Source organism: Argiope bruennichi, chromosome 1, assembly GCF_947563725.1.
Source record: "Argiope bruennichi chromosome 1, qqArgBrue1.1, whole genome shotgun sequence".
In the NCBI taxonomy this organism is placed as follows: Eukaryota; Metazoa; Arthropoda; class Arachnida; order Araneae; family Araneidae; genus Argiope; species Argiope bruennichi.
In genome coordinates, this window is record NC_079151.1 from 86,411,954 (window position 1) to 86,429,340 (window position 17,387).

Sequence of the window (17,387 nt, forward strand, 5' to 3'; positions counted from 1 at the left end):
ATATATTATATGGCATCTTAATCCAAAGTCAGAAAAAGAAAAGAATCATTATTTTTTTGTCATTTTCAGAAAGAAAAAGAAGCAATTATTGATTATAAAAAAACCTGAAATTTAAAACATTCATTATAGTTAGAAATTATTTGTCAGAAATGATTTACCTATCTCTGTTTGCTGATTTTTCATTAAAAAATAACTAATGTTTCTGGCGAAAAATTCAGGTTCATAATTTAATAATAATAAATATGATTAATGAATTATTAAATAATGATTTTGTAATTTTTTTTTTACCTTCAATGCTATAACCGACTCAGGTCGTCATGTTTCGGAATGTGAGATTATCCAAATATTTTAGGTTCATTTTTTCAGTTATCAACAGACATTTTCAACTTTTAAAGTTTGATAATTGTTTCAAATTAACTTTTAAATTCAAGAAAGGCATAACATCAAATCCGTTGTTTATTGAAATCAACCCATTTTTACTTTCTCGTATACGTAGTTATAAAGAAAGTATTGTATTCATAAAAAGATTCGAACTCGAGAATTTGGCGAAACACCACGTTTTAGACCTCCATGAGTTCGAAAAACGCAATTTTGGAAAATGTCCGTGACAAAGTTTGGAAAATATTTGTTTGTGTCAAAGATAACTTGAAAAGTCTTTGAGCTGGACGGATGAAATTTGGAATATGGTCTCTAGACCAAATTTGTAGATTTCTGTCAAATTTTGAGCAACATCCTTTCAAGAGAAATCTATCTGAGGCATTTGGATGTAAGTTAATATGATAACTACAAAGCATAAAAAGTTAAAGAGATAAAATTCGGCACACAAATTTAGCATCTATAGTGTAGACATCTATCAAATTTTGAGCCAAATGCGACAAGGAGTTGGCCGTCTGTCGGTCTGTACTTTCAGAAATATGTAAACGCGATAACTCAAAAACGGAATGACTTAAATATATAAAATTTGGGATGTGATCTTGGAGCAGTTTTGTGTCAAATTTTTATTTCAACCGCTTGGGAAAAGGCTTCTAAATCCCAAAGCTTCATGCTAGATATTAATCACCCAACAACTCACCAAGAATCGCACTATAGATTCAGTAAAAATGATAAATTATCCTAAAAGTCAATATTTTGTAACTATTGTAGGCCAGGGCCATGTAGTTCACTCTCTGGCATAACAAATTTATTAGAACGTATGCGAGAAAATTTTGGGAAGACACTTTCCGCTGGTTAAAATGAGTGACAAAGGGTGATGAAAAAATGCATTGCTTGCCATAGAACCATTGAAGAAGCCTGGAGTAATCGTGATGAACCATCAAAATTCATACTGAAAGTTTAATTACTTCAAAAGAAAATTATGCAATAGGTTTGGTAGAGTTACAAAGGTATTGTATATTTCAGTTGCTTCTAAGCCACCAAACAATTAGTACAAATGATTACTGTATAAAACGATCGAAATTATATGAAACAACCGAAAGAAAGCATAATGAATTGACAAATCTTTCAAGAATAATGACTCTCTTTGGCAACAGAAAAGTCACGCATACATATTTAGTGATTCATGAAATTATTGTAAATTAGTTGAGAAGGGATGGTACATTTAGATGCACCATCAAATTACTATTTTTTTATGTTTTTGAAAATTTTCTGAATGATGAAAACAACATTGAAAATATTGCAATAAGATGTCGCTTAGTCTAGTTCTTTTTTCTTTCTTATATACGAAATGTACAAAGAAATAATATTTTAATCGTTAAACAAGGGAAGGAAGGTTAGGAAGCTATGAAAATAATGCACTAAAAAGGATGCACCTTGACCTTTTAATGTCTACTGAGTGGTAATTTTTAAGTGATGGGACTTTATATCGGTTAACATTCAAGCAATTAGCAAATTTTTGATTCGCTTTTTTTCTTATCGAAATATTTTTACTTGCCCCGTAGTTGTGCCCATTTCACATAATTGATTAGTTGAAATTATATAAATATATATATCGAAAATTACAACAGCCAGTCCTTTGCTTACTTTGTCTTTCATATCTTGAATTATTTTAACAACAATATTTTAAGTTATATTTTGTTTCATCAATCGGTAATTTTTAATTTTGAATAACCTCAGCGGGAAGGAAGTAATTTTTACTTTTTGTTTTAATGTTTAATTATAAATTTGTACATATAGAGTATTATATAGAAATATAAAGAGAAATATGAGTAATATGTAAAGAGACAAAAAAAAAAAAAAAAAAAAAAAAAAGCCTCAAACAACCATATTTTGATTTGCGCTACTTGAAATGAGAACTCAAATTTTTATTTGCAATAATAAAGAAATACATTGTAAAACTAGCATTCTGAGTATTTTCAAAGTTTAATATGCCGTATAATATTGTTTCGATATCTTCACTATACGGTACGGTATTCATATATCGTATATTCATCCATTAATGTCGTGGAGATATCATTCAATATCTTGCGATATTAGGGTGAGATTTTGACTGCATTTTGTTTTCCTTTTGAAACATATCTTCACATTTTCCACTGATGCCATGAGCTCCTTGAGTTTGGTTCCTGATATCTTCGGGCACTGAGAAGCTATTTTTCCTATTCCTTTTTGGTTGCTCTGGTACAGTATTGAGTGCAATTTAATTTCTTTTCTTTCTTGGTACACTCCTTCGGCTTACGAAATTATTAGAGGAATGAAATTTACACAAAGTATTTTTTGTAAATGATAGAGACATTATCTGATATATAAACATTTCAAACATCGTGAAGCAAATTGTATGTCACCATATTGACCTGGTCTTCATTCAGCATTTATTAAAATATCTGTAAAGCTTTCTTCCTTACGATGTAACCTTTAGTGCAGGAAAGCAAAATTACAGATTTGTGATTGTATGATGCGAGGTATGAAATGCATTATCGAGCAGGCTAGAAATGGTTTATAAAAAGAAAATGTCAGTTTGAAATAGTCGCACGATAGCCGTATCGTTCTTTCTTCCATTCTAAACATTAAAGTAGTCTAATTTTTTCCTAATACTTATAAAAATAACATTCCAAAATGCAACATGCTCGCTTTTATTCTATTTTTCAAATTTTAAAAGTTTCTCTATATACACATAGTATATGAAAGTTTTTCTATGGTTACTAAGTTGGAATTATTACCAATTTATTTATTTATTATTATTTTATAAAAGAAAAAAATAATGTTAAAATGCTTAGGATTAGGTTCTTTATTTTATAAAAGAAAAAGAAAAAAAAATAATAATGTTAAAATGCTTAGGATTATGTTCAAAGTTCCACGACATTACCATTTTTGAAACCCAGCAAATTATCATATTTGAACAATACATTTAAAAATTGTTGAGTGTTTAGGTTGAGAAAAGGGTTTCCATAAGTGAACTGGATGAAATCGTTTAACAATCATTTTGGAGATTGTACTTTCGTCCATGATAATCGCATTACAGTAAGCGATTTCTTATATAGAACATAACCCACTGCCTTCAAGCTTAATTACTCATATGACGCAATAATTAATTTTAAGAAAATATAATAGTAGAATCTTTAATATCTTTCACCCCCCCCCAACTTTATGTTAAAATGAAATCTTAGGATTAAGTTCAATGTCGAACAGCATTATCATTTTTGAAATACAGCAAATTATCACTTTTGAAAATAAGGAGAAAATAAAAATTAAATCGTATTTCTTTTCCAAATCATATTAAGTTATAATTATAAAAAATGTGGATTACATTTTATTACTATATCATTCTAAATTTGTCTTGCGTCTATATGCTGCTGTTGAAATACAAAACATGATAAAATAAGTAAATTTTACAAGTAAATCTCTATTAAGAGTCCAAAGAAAAGAAACACTTTTAGATTCAATGATAAAAAAAAAAGAGAAAGAAAACTTTTTATATTGAGTATCTCAGTGAGATGATTGAAGTTCGTATGAGATTTCTTAAAATGAGTTATACACACAAATAATAGCAGATTTCCGACAAGTCAACTACATAGGGCGACAGAGTTGAGGAGGCCACAAGAAGGTCAGTTAGCCTTGTTGCCAAATAAGTAAATTTGTAAAAAAATGCTAATACTATGAATTATAAAATATTAGGATTACAATGTGCGTTTACATTGACTTTTTAAAATCATCAGTAAATAAATTAAAATATAAAATTTTTTTTAAATATATTGGATAGTTAATTATTTATTTTACTGATTATGTTATATTTTTGTGTACTAACCTTATAAAATAATTTTTAATAGTATATTTATTTAAAGTTTATTATTTCCTTATAATATATCATAATAACTAAATACTTTTATATGTAAGTAAGGAAATCTTTAGCTAATTAATGGATAGTAATTAATTAGCTGAACATTAATTAGCTAACATTACAAAAATAATACTATCACTTAGTCATCTTTTCCATCATATACATTTAATAAATGAAGGAATGAATTTTTATGAAATAACTAAAATAAAAAATTAAAGTTAAATGAATCATTAAGATATTTAATAAATTTTAAAAAATTGAAATATGACTTTGAATTTGCCAATTATTAAAAGAATAACATCATAATGTACACGGCACGAGCTCCAAAATGCCAATATCTGCTATTATGTATTTTGCCATCCTGTACCAAAATTATTGGGTACAGTCGATTCGCTATTTTTTTTAACTCATTAAAGTAAGAGACAAAAGTAGCAAGAATGAGCAAATAATTTCAGAAACTCAATTAGTAGAAACTAATTGTTTTAATATAACGCTGTTTTTAAAAGACGTTAAAAATTCTGCTGCAGCATTTTTCTTAAAATGAATTATTGAGTTATATGAGTAGTTAAGTGTGAACGCATTAAGTTGAGTTCTATTTAAGAAATCGCTTATTGTAATGCAATTTTTATGGACGAGATTAAAACCTCCAAAACTGTTGTTAATTGATTTCATCTAGTTCACTTAAAGGAAAGAAAAATCTTTCCTGAGTCTAAACACGCAACAACTTTTAAATATTTTATTCAAATGTTTGCGTGGTTTTACTATACAATTCCAAAAATTCGATAAATTGATTAGATAAGGACTAAAGAACTCCATCTAAAATTGCCTTAAAACGAGAAAATGTTTACAGAGAAATTTCGTACGCATTTATTAAAAATTCATTAAATTCTAAGCGCATACATTTATCCTTCAATTTTCTTTAACATCATTCAAATATAAGCAACGAAATCCATCAATTTCAGAACAGGGAAGTTTTGATCTCTTTAACTCTTAACTTGTTTATAGCCAGTCGGTGCGGATGGCAGGAAACCGTTGAAAAGCAGGAGATGTTTTCTTTTCTTTCGCACCTTCTTGTTTTAGAAACTCATCCGAGTGGAAGCGTGACTCAATATATTTCAGAGAATCGTGGATAGGAGAGAGAAATTGCATAGTCAAATCTCCCCTTCGTTTTTGGCAGGTACTGTTCAAAAAAGCACAAGACTCCGGACGCCACATTTGGCGACTTTAGCGTCGATTCAAGCGACGTAAACAGAGAATATTCGTCAAACAACAACAAACCAGTGAATTTCAGAATTTGTTTAGATTTGTTTAACTAAATAGTGAAAGAGTTGTTTTACAGACTTGATTACTTCTAGTATAGGCAGAATGAAAATTTATTAAAATTTATTCACCAACAATTTTTTGAAGATTTATACATTCTTTAGCAAATGCATTATGAGAACAAATGATAAACCTAAAAACTTTTACAAAATTTACTTTTCCTGTGATTTCAATATAGTTTCATTAGATATATTGAATCAGTTAAGTTTATTAAGGCATTACAATCAAAGTCATTATTGCATTACAATCAAAGTCACGGTTTCTGGATTTTTTTTTGTCACATTATAATTATTTGATGAAAATTTCCAAATAAAAGTATGAATATTTATTTACTGTGAATGGAATGAAACGACGATATCTGCTTTATCATTAATTTATATACTAAACTAAAACTGAATATGTAATGACTAATTATATTTTATATTTCTTCTATTTGTTTTTTCAAATTTTTATTCCTATATTTCCCACATTTGATTTACAGTATCAGCATTTAGATCCGAAGTTATACCTGATAGTGACTGGTGAAAATGCAAATAAAAATTTGCAGCTTTTAAAAGCCGGTGAGATTCCTGCTTCTTCTTTTTTTTTTAAATCTGAATTTGCATTTACCATATAATACCATCATAGATATATCATATAAAAGTTAATTAAGCAGAATTCATAGTATTTTTACTGAAGTATTTTTAAACACCATAGACTTTTCATTTGTGATTTCAGTTCATAAAATTATTGTTTATGAAAGGGGTTTTTTTTTTGTAAGTAAAACATGACTCTTTGCCTCTACTTTAAGTTGTCGATTAATTTAAATTATAATGAGACATGTGGCGATTCGTTCATTAGGATTTCGCCACCCGAAATTATTTTAAAGGCTTATTTTCCCTTTTTTATTCCTATTATTTTTTCCATTAAAGGTTCTATAAACTATAAAAGTGCAAAAAAATTAGATTTAGTAAGCAAATGAAATTGCTAAATTGAATTGGATTGAGAAGTGAATGGGATGAATAAGTGAATAGATGGATGAAATAAACTTAATTGCATTGAATAAAATGAATTGGATTACTTGGCGATCAACCCTCCTCCCCCCAGAAAACATCAAAATTTACTACCTCTGCAACAGCTGAAGGTGAAAATCAACGATCCTGGCATTAAGTTTAGCGGTGAAAGGGCTGTTCTAGTTCGAGCTCACGTTTGGCACATGGCCAGTTGTTCAATTCCTTTCTTTCCTCTCTCTCCAAAGCAAGACTTTTCTTTGCATTCATGTTTTCTTTTTCTTCACTTATTCTCGTTATTTACTACTGTTTTTTTTTTCTTTCAGGATTGTGAAATTAGCATTTTTTAATGATTGTACTTCGGTAAGGCTATTGTAAACATCTCTTTCTTTCATCTTCCATCTCACTCATTTTTTTTGACAAAAAAAAAAAAAAACCGATTTTTTATTGATGCGTAAAAGCGTGTGGTTTTCCAAATATGAGACTGAACAATAATTAGAGATAGCTCCGCTTTCACGTTGTCCCCAAACCCCCTGGGGGGCACCTCGAAATGAGGATGAGATGTTTCCGGCATGGTGGTTGGATCTCGCCACCCTGGAGGGTACACAAATAGGTGGGTGATCTGACTCCTCCCATCGATGACAGGATGTACTTCCTTTGGGGAGGGTTGTACCCTGGCCGGTGACTCAACCACAGTTAGGACTCAACCACCTTAGGACTCAACCACAGTTCCCGCCAATGTTGCTGTTGCGGCGGTCCGGTCATTCAGTTTTATGGTTTAAATCCGTGTGCCTTCGTGGCGGGTCGGAGAGTTAGATGGTTGACTTCACGTTGTCACCACAAGAGCTTTATGAAAAGTAGACCATAAAAAAAGCAAAAATAGCCCAAATTAATAATTTTCTAAAATAGATAATAGATAATTACAATTAAACTTTTAGACTGCTTAGATGTAAAAAGTTTTTTTTGAAGGAGTTGTATTTTATTTTTGTAATTCTTATTATTTTTCCTTGTGAAATATTTCTGCAGCACTGCTGTTTAAAACTCGTTTGCTAAACGGACCATTTACAATGGAGTGTGATGACAGATTTCTCTTGTTAGTTTGTTAAATTATCATACAAAAAATGGCATTAAATATTTCGATGAGTCGTTATGAATACATAGGAACGAAAGTACAAAAATGTGCATCTAGCCTTTATATATTTTGAAGTTACAGCCAAACAGATTTGAATGAATTTTCTTCATAAAAATTTAGCAAATGATATAAGTCATATAATATTTAACAAAATTTTAAAAAAATTAATTTTAATTTATCTTTAAGTCAGCAATAAAAAAAATTCACGAAGGGAAAGTAAGTCGCATTACGTTTAATATTCTTAATCGTTCTTTTTAATCTTCATTTCACTTCCTAATAATTGTTGGTATCTCAAAAAAAGATAAAGATCTTTTTTTTAGAACATTTTTTATAAAATGCACCAAAAAGAAAGAAAGAAAAAAAAAAAAATCCAGGACTCCAGCCGGAATTTCGGTTTTTAAACTTATTGTAGTAAATTTAAGTCCACTTTTTATAAACTCACGAAATAAGTTTATAATATATATATTATTTTCAAGGTATGAGTATACATTTCTTAGAAGTTGTGAGATTGATTTGGGACTCAAAGTATTTTGAACATTTTAAAATTATTTTAACAATGAGTTCTATTATTGAAACAAAATAATTTCGAATATCTAATACATAATAATTCTATAACATATTATGTATTAAATATTCGAAATCTCATTGTTACTAAAGATAAGTATGTTGAACGTTTTAAAATTATTTTAAAAACGAATTTTATTATTGAAACAAAATAATTTCGAATACTTAATACATAATAATTCTATAACATATAGTTTCGAAATCTTTTTAATTTTGAGCAATGCTGTTCTATTCTTCATAAATTATTTCTCCCTTTTAGCCAGAATAAAGTTTTTTTTAACAATTTAAAATGATTTAATAGCAATTAATTTTTAAATATTAAAAATAAGTGAGTGATTTCTTTATAACTTTTTAGTTATTCTTATTATTGAACTCTGAAATTCTTTTTGCTTTCATCAACTAATAAAATAATAAAATTTTAAATAATGTGATTTTTTATTTATCATTAGTGTCAAAATATGAAATTTTTTTATTTGCAAATTGCCTTTGGGTTAAAATTTATTTATTTAATAATATAAAAATCTTTTTCAAATTTTCTTTTATATGTTTTTTTTAAAAATGATTTGCTTAGCCAACAACACATTTTCTTCTAAAAATTATTTATTTTTGTGCCAATTTTCTTGATTTTGAGAGAAAGAAAATTACTTTTAATTTAAAAATATAATGTCTCAATTAAAGCAAATATTTTCCTAAAGATAATGAATTTATATTAATTATAGATATTTAAACAATAAAATTATAATGCTTTGTTAATTATAATAGTTATAATATTTAAGTAGATAAAACTATGCCTTTCTTTTAAAATTTTAGTAAGCAATTCCATTTTTTCACAAATCTCAAAGGAATTTAACAGAAGATATTTTTTTTTAAATATTTTTATTTTATTTTTTGCAAAACAAACGAAAAGAAAATAAATGAATTATTCATATTCCAATATTATTTTTATTTTAAAGCATTTTAAATTTTATTCTAATTTAATATGATACGAATTTTGCTCCAATACCTCTAACATATTAAAAATATGTATTTATTCATAAAAAGATATCAAAATACGAGATATTAGCCTTCTAAAAATTTTTATAAACGAATAAAAACTCAAAAAAAGATATACTTTTCGAACTTGAAAATACCAGTGAAATATAAATTGAAAAATATTTTTGCACTTTTTAATATATTATCTTCATTCTTTTTTACAATTTTTCTATATGTATGCATTTTCTATATTTCCTTATTATTCAGAGTTTTTCTGGAATAATATTATTATTCTTTACAAACTCCAGAGAAGTTTTTTAGGTCCAACTTATTTCATAAACTCCTGGGATGCTTCCTGAATTTTGGCGACTAAGTTTGGCGAGATGCATCTGTCACTGAGGGTTCCGGTAAACCCAAGCACGTGCTCTTGGGATCAATTCTGACTCAAAAGAGTCAAATATAGTCGACCAGTCAGCCAGACCGCAACGATAAAATAGACTCGAGGCTTGACTGAACGAACGAGCTTTTTCTTTATTTTATACTGAATTCGAATAAAGCAGAGAGAATTTGAAATTTTTCTTTTTTGCTTCAGTTAAGAGATGGCATTTCAACGTCCGTTTTTGATTTCTCTGAAGAGATCGGATTCCAGCAATAGGTGGGGGTTTGGCATCAAAGGGGGACGAGATTATGACGAACCCCTTAGAATACAGTCGGTGAGTATTATAAATTTGAGTTTGTGATATTTATTTGGGTTTTTATGTAGTTGTGGACCAATAAGTTTTAACTCTTTCACGGAATTAGGATTATTTTTAGCTTTTAAGCCAAATTAAGCTTTTAATCAAATTACAAATTTTTGACATCATTAACTTAAACATTCCTTAGTGGAAAAATGCAAAGCATAAAATTTCAAACACAATTTTATTTACAAAACTGAAAGCTTATAATCATAACGCCTAACATTACTGATATGACATTAATTTAAAATTAAGTTCTGCTGAAAAACATTTTATAAACTTGTAGCTAATCTTTCTTGAATTGTTTAAAAAGAATTTTTTCTTTAAATCAAGATATTTATCTGGGAAGATTTTAAATAGTCATTATTTGTTTATTTCTTACTTGTTATTTTTTCAAGTTGTTATTTTAATACTTGGTTCTTTTATTACAATCCTTAATGTCAGTAAAAAGATTCATTATTTTTTCCTTAATCTCTATTTCCTTTTACACGTATAGTTCCTTTTGAAAATTATTTCTTTTTTTTGAAATTTATGATTTTACAGAAGAAATCTAAACTGTTAACAGACCCCCATTTAGAAAAAAATTGTGAATAAGATCTGAATTGCTTAGTACAAACAATTGAATCTATGTTACTCCTTTCAATGATATACTCTAAGCTTACTTTCATTTTACGCACAATATATTTTAAAAATAAAAGCTTTGCATGAACTTAAACATTTTTAAATAGTACTTTCATATTGTACAGTGTAAAATGCGTTTTAGATTTCGTAATGAATTAAAGAAAGTATGGTGAAAGAACTCATAGAAAAATTAAGATTTTTTTAGGCGCAAAAAAAAAAAAAAAAAAAAAAAACTCGCGCTGAAAAACCTTCAAATAGTATCATATATTTAATCTGAAGATCTTTAATCGATCTAATTAAGATTTTTATTTTAAGCTCTTTAAGACATTTAACAGATCTTATTATATTAAGAGTTAACATTTGTTTTTGTAAGACTTTAATAAAAAATCAAGGGTTATATTGAATTTGAAAGAAAAAAAAAAAGAATTAAAATAAAATTATACTGAATATTGAATAAATTTCTGCAGATTAGAAATCTATTTACCTAAGCACTGAAGCAAAGATGTAAATTCTAGATCAAGCAAAATAGAATCATAGAAATAAAAATAGTCAGAATCATATTTATCATATTAATCCCTGAACAAACTTAATTTTAAAAAATCTGAGTCAACTTCATTTTCTTTCATTTAGCAATTTGAAAGTGTGTATTATACAAATACATCCTTGAATAATATTCTTTTTAACACAAAAATGCGTTTCAGAAAATTGCCTCAACAAATCACAGAACTGTAAGATGGAACATTATTAGGAGCCTTTTTAACATTTGCATATAAAAGGCAATAACTTGGTGTCTTCAAGGTTGTAGGCTGAGTTGTCAGCTGATATTTATAACTCGGAAAGTTAGTTATGTCTAACCATCAAACGTGAAAAATGGATGTTAAGACAGCCTACCATATGTTTTTAGTCGCAATTCTAACGCATTGACAAATACGAATTTTTAGTTTTCAAAACAGTACAAATAATTTATTCTAAGAGCAAACTAATAAATTTAGTTTCTCAAATATATTTGTAATTTATGTCGTTTTTGCAAAATGATGATTTATTTTCTGTCAAAAGAATTAATTTTGAGAATTATTATTTGGTTATTTTTTTGAAATGGCGTACAGATTATTATTATTATTTTTTTGTAATATATAGGGTTTATTTTTTCATAATTTTTTGTTGGTATACAGTTAAAATATTATTGGTATACAATTAAAAATGACTAAAAAAGAAATTGAGAAGAATTAGGAAAAACGAGCTAATTTATTCTTGTTTTAAAATGTCAGCTCTATAACGATTCTGACTATTTGACTCTGATGAATTTAACATACATCAGACCAGCTAACACGATATAATTTGGCAGAATCATGTTCCACACAAACTACGAAGTGCAGACCTTACCTCTAGACAGCCACTAATTGCCATGAACATCATTCCTTAATAGTAGAACTTCTATTTTTATTTGAGTGGTCAGTGTACATTAATGGGGTATTCTATGGAAACATATTATATAATAGTTAAAGGCTTATGATCGAATAATTTTTGAAAATAACGATAATGCAGTAAAATTGATACTCTTTTGAAAACACGGACTAACTACTGAGCAACAAGAATCCGAGCAGAAATTAACTTAAAAACAATATTCCAATACACCATATAAAATAAAGAGATTAAATCTTTTGTTATTGTCATTTATTAAATCTTTTATTATTATTTCATATGAAATGTATAACAATAGGAAAATATTATAATTATCATAAAATTCGACTTAGATATTTCAACAACCATTCGACCAACCATTAATGGTTTCAAAAAAACATTTTTAGAATTATATGTCGTTGTCTATGAACATTAAGCACAGAAACAACAACAACAACAAAAAATTCGACAAGTGAAATAGAAATTTTTATGCTAAAAATGTATACTTGCATCAAGTCTCGTGTGAAACAAGGCGAAGTCTGCCTGTCAGTTTGTTGGTTCAGGTGTATTTAAAGATGATAACTCAAATAATAATAATTTGGTTTATGTAGCGTACCTCAGAATGTATACTTGATTTGCATCACTACAAGAGGAAACTAAACACAAAGTGAATTAGATTGTGAAAGCATACAAAACAGTCGAAAGGAGGAACGGTTGTTTTCAGTTACCGTATTCTTTTTCAATAATATGAAATTATCTTTCCCAGAATTTTCAATTTCTGTCCTTGCAATCCTAGGGAATCTAAAGGAAATTTTTTTTCTTTGTTTGACAACGTTAAATGAATTGTATGATTTTACTTTCAGAATATTTAATATAAATAATATTAATTCGAACTCTTGGAAACTAAACGAAAAGTAAGTTAATTGTAGTGGTGAATTTTCAACTAAGCAAACTAGGCAGATGCCAAAGGATTCTGTCTGAGAAGGGGTCGCAAGTATGTATTAAAAATTGTCGGCAAATAATTAAATTTGTAAGAAATGGCTAATGATTTATTTCTCTTCTACTGAACAGGATATATCTAAATCTTTCAAATCTCCCCTCCCCTCGTAATCATTGTATTTACGACCACAGTTTTGCTTTGTCAGGAAATAAACATTAAAAAGAAAAAACGATTCACCTTCAATTTTTTTCGGTAGCATGTTTTAAAATTCTTGATATGGATCTTTTTGTTACACTTAAATTGTTTTACAGAAATATAATTGCTCCTTTTCGTAACTTTTGGTTTTTCTCTGGATGCATCAAAAACTAGACAATCACATTTGCTCTATATTTGCTTGAAAACTCACCTTTTTTTAAAACTTATTTTAGTAATGGGATGATACTCATCAAAAATAAAACAACATTGGTTTCAATCAACGGATTATATTAGAAAGATAGTTATAATTCATGATAATTAGGTTAATCTAAAAACTGAAGTTTATGTCAAAACAAATGATAAATTCCATGGAATGTTGATTCTGATTCAAGACTTCGCAAGTTTGTAACAACCTGACTTGTTCCTTCATTCGCCAACAATTCTCATTTAAATATTCACTCTCTGTTCTGTTATGGAATAGAAGAAATATGATGAATAAGTTGGTATAACTTAAATATTTTCTCATTTCATTTGATAAATGTTAAAAAGTGAAATTCCTTAAAATATTTTCTCATTTCATTTAATAAATGTTAAAAAATGAAATTCCTTAAAATATTTTGGGTATGTCCCCCCCCCCTTTTCCCCAATTGTTATAATTACCATTTAGAACAAGTTCGAAATGTTTAGTATCTAAAAAAGAAACACTATCGAAAATTGATATAAAATAACAACACTGAATTGTGCAAATCGAGTTTAAGGAAGTTGGATATATTTTAAAATTTCTTGAAATATAACATGAGTTTTCCAATATTTTAAAATTTAAAGTATAAGGCTTGTGCTTTATTGAACTTAAAGAAAATCAACAATATTCTCTGCTCGACTTTTTTCATATTTAAAATAATGCTTTCCTGTGTGATTTCATAACATGGCCCAGAATACCAAATATATATTTAAAAAATCTTCTTGTTCTGATTATTTTATCTTAAATTTAATAAAGGCCAATAGTTTAATTGTAAGAATTGTATGCTAGATTTCATTTATCTATCTCGGTTTCTTTTTTACTTTTTCGTATACGAAGCACAGAAGAAATATTGTAATCGTCAAAAAATTGGATCTCAAGATGTTCTCGAAATTACATTTCAGACCTCCCTCAGTTCGAAAAAAATTTTTTTTGACAATATGTCTGTCTATCTGTGAACACGATAGCTCAAAAATGCTTTGAGCTAGATGGATGGATGGACTTACAACCAAATTTGTATATTTTTAAAATCAAATTTTGAACGAAATTCTGTCAAAGGAAAGCTGTTTGGCTTGCTGTTTGATTACAAACGAACTCGGCAACTCCATAATGCAAAGAGGGAAGCATATAAATTTTGGCACACAAAATTACATCCTCTAAAATATGGATTATCAAATTTGGAACCAAATCGTGAAAAGGTCTATACTTTTCTATACTCTATCGGTCTATACTTCATAAAAACGCTTTGCTTCATAAAAAAGCAATAACTCATTAGCGGAATGACTTAAATCAATGAAATTTGGTTTGTTATCTGGCGTCTACATCTGTAGTTTTATGTCAGTGGACGGGCAATTTTTTTTGAAAATATCCGAAAATGTCGAAAGGAAAAAATACTTCCGATTTTCACGTGCATTATTATGATTACATACTGTTCTTTGACTCTCTTTAAGTATTTCATCGTGTTTATTATATCTAAGGTTGAGGTTAGCTTATTTTTAATTGAACAAATTGAAGTGTCCTATTCAAAGGTGTAAAAATGGAATAGGTTTCTATCTATTTTTGTTGTAAATACGTTTCTCGTAAACTGGATTTAAAATCTTTAAATCAGTAAACAGATTCTTATTACAGTATACCTGGGAAGTTGTTTCAGTTGTTGGCGCAGTTCTATAACGCTATAGACAAAACGCGTGTTGACAAAAAGCCAATATTTATTTTGTAAAAGCTAAGAAAAGCGCAAGACAAAAAATGTACTTCTTTATTCTAAAGGACCTTGGCAACTTGTAAATCCATCTGTCTTTTTATAACTTATTGAAGCAGATGCGTTTCTAAGTAACACCACTTGGAAATGATTACCAGTTTAAGTTTTAAAATATGAATTGATCATTTTAAGGTCAAATTTTTATCAATTCATTTATATAAAAGTTTAAAAAAGAGTCGGACCAATATGTTGAAGTATCTTAGAATTTAAATGTATTAGGTGTAATCCATCTATCTTTGTTTTATTTTTAAATTTTGGTCTTAATTATATAACATCGGTAACATACACGCAAGAAAAAATGTTTAACATTGCCTTAACGAGTTTGAGTATAAATAAAATAATTAACACTATAAAAAATATTGATAAAATATTAAAAAAAATATTGAAATTGCAAAAAAATTGTACGGAAATAAAATGGTTCCACTCAACACCATATATTTCGAGTTTAAATTCTTTAATTCTTCTAAATCTTATATTTTATAAATTTTTTTTATACAATTGCTAGTTCTAGGATAAGACGTTAATGTTTTGATAAATATTTTCTTAAAAATATGATTAAAGTTAAAAAATAAAAACCTTCTTCGCTAGTACCTGCTACGCAAGAAAAACTACCTGCCAGATTTGATAGCTCTAGAATTTTCCAGTTTGCCTTGAGACGAAATTTGTATCATATATTGCATGATATAATTCACAGCTTATGAATATTATCACATAAAAATTTGTATTTACAAGGCCATTCAATAATATTTTAACTCTTATCAACTATAACACTCGTACTATGTTGAAAGTAAAGAAATAGATGGAAATATATAATACCATACAAAGACTTACATTCTATAAGTTTCTGAAAAACTGATTTTTTTTCATTATATTTTGTTTAAAATATATTTTTATAAATTGACGCTATCAGAATTCATTTCAAGAACTCTCTTCTTATCTTAATTTTTTTAAAAAATTGCGTCAATTTTTCTCTCGATTTGAAGGACTATTTCTTCCTGTATTTCTAAAGAAGATCGAAAATTCCGAAAAGAAAATTGAATTATATTCAATCAAACAGAGATTCTCTTCATTCCCATTTCTCAAATTATTTTCCATCTGATTTTTTTTAACTGCATCCTAATTTACTATGTCATAAAAATAAGTGAACACAGAATATATGTATATTTTCACATTTTCACATATTTTATCTCTCAGCATTATATTTCTATTATTACAAATTATATTTCTAAGTTGAAAAATCTTGTAAACGGTCTCATTGTAATATAATTTCTCATATACTAGTAAATTCTGTAAATAGTTATTTTCGTTTCTTTTCCTACTGTAAATATTTTGTTACTTAAAATGAAATTCCCGTAGCATGCCCACCAAACCGTTCAGAGACCAGAATAGTCACGGATACGGGGGTATGAGACGGCGTTCTGTTCTGTGGACAGATTTAAATATTATATGAAAATAAAATAAGTAATTGATTAAATTTATTGAAAAAAGGTTAGAGCATTGGCGTTGCTAATGATAAATAACTCAACTTTTGTGACAAGTTCAATTCTGCTTGTCACATAACTTTGATGCTATATACAAATTGTTTCGGTTTTTTCATTTATAGGAACTTACAAAATATATGTAAAGTTTGAACCAGAATATTTCAATTCAAAACATTTAAAAAGTGAGATATGAAGACAAGAATAAGAAATATAAGATACATATGTTACAGTCAAGTTATAACAGAAAGGCAGAATAAGCTCATTTTTGTAAAATAGACCTTTGCAATTCAGTTCATTTCTTGCGCGTGCTCGCTGAAAACCTCTTAGAATTGTTAAAATTTCTCTTAAAAAGATTGGAACTGCATTATTGTAAGAGTTTCTTATATGTGTCTGATATATAAAGCTTAATTATTTGCTAAGACTGTTAAGGGAATTGTTTAAGTTAAGTCTTTTTACTTTCATTGACGTCGACACACTCATTCTTAGCTTATAGAGCATTTTAATGAACAGTTCAAAAGTATTAGTTGTCGTTTCGTATGGCACTTGCCATGGACAAGCCCGCTGTTACGTAGACAGCGATTTTAAGCCGGTGGGGGAGCGTCTCTTGTTTTTGTAGTAGCGCCATCTAGGGCCAAGAGTACGATTTAGCTACACACACATCACAACCCTTTTTACAGGGCGGACTTCATTCACGCATTTCATTCCCTCATCCACAGATCGTAATTTAGACTTGAATCAGAGACCGATCACCCCTGATCCAGTACCCTCAGT

General features: G+C 28.1%; 1 protein-coding gene across 2 annotated transcripts in view; it reads left to right on the forward strand.

Annotated features, from left to right (window-relative positions):
• Nucleotides 1-9,695: 9,695 nt before the first annotated feature.
• The window catches only part of LOC129970511 (uncharacterized), a 49,418-nt gene continuing 41,726 nt past the window's right edge, over nt 9,696-17,387 (forward strand). For both annotated transcript variants that reach the window (XM_056084478.1, XM_056084469.1), the window contains exon 1: nt 9,696-9,960. In XM_056084478.1, the coding sequence (XP_055940453.1) occupies nt 9,847-9,960 (114 nt within the window). In that variant the 5' untranslated portion in view covers nt 9,696-9,846. The remainder of the gene's footprint in view (nt 9,961-17,387) is intronic.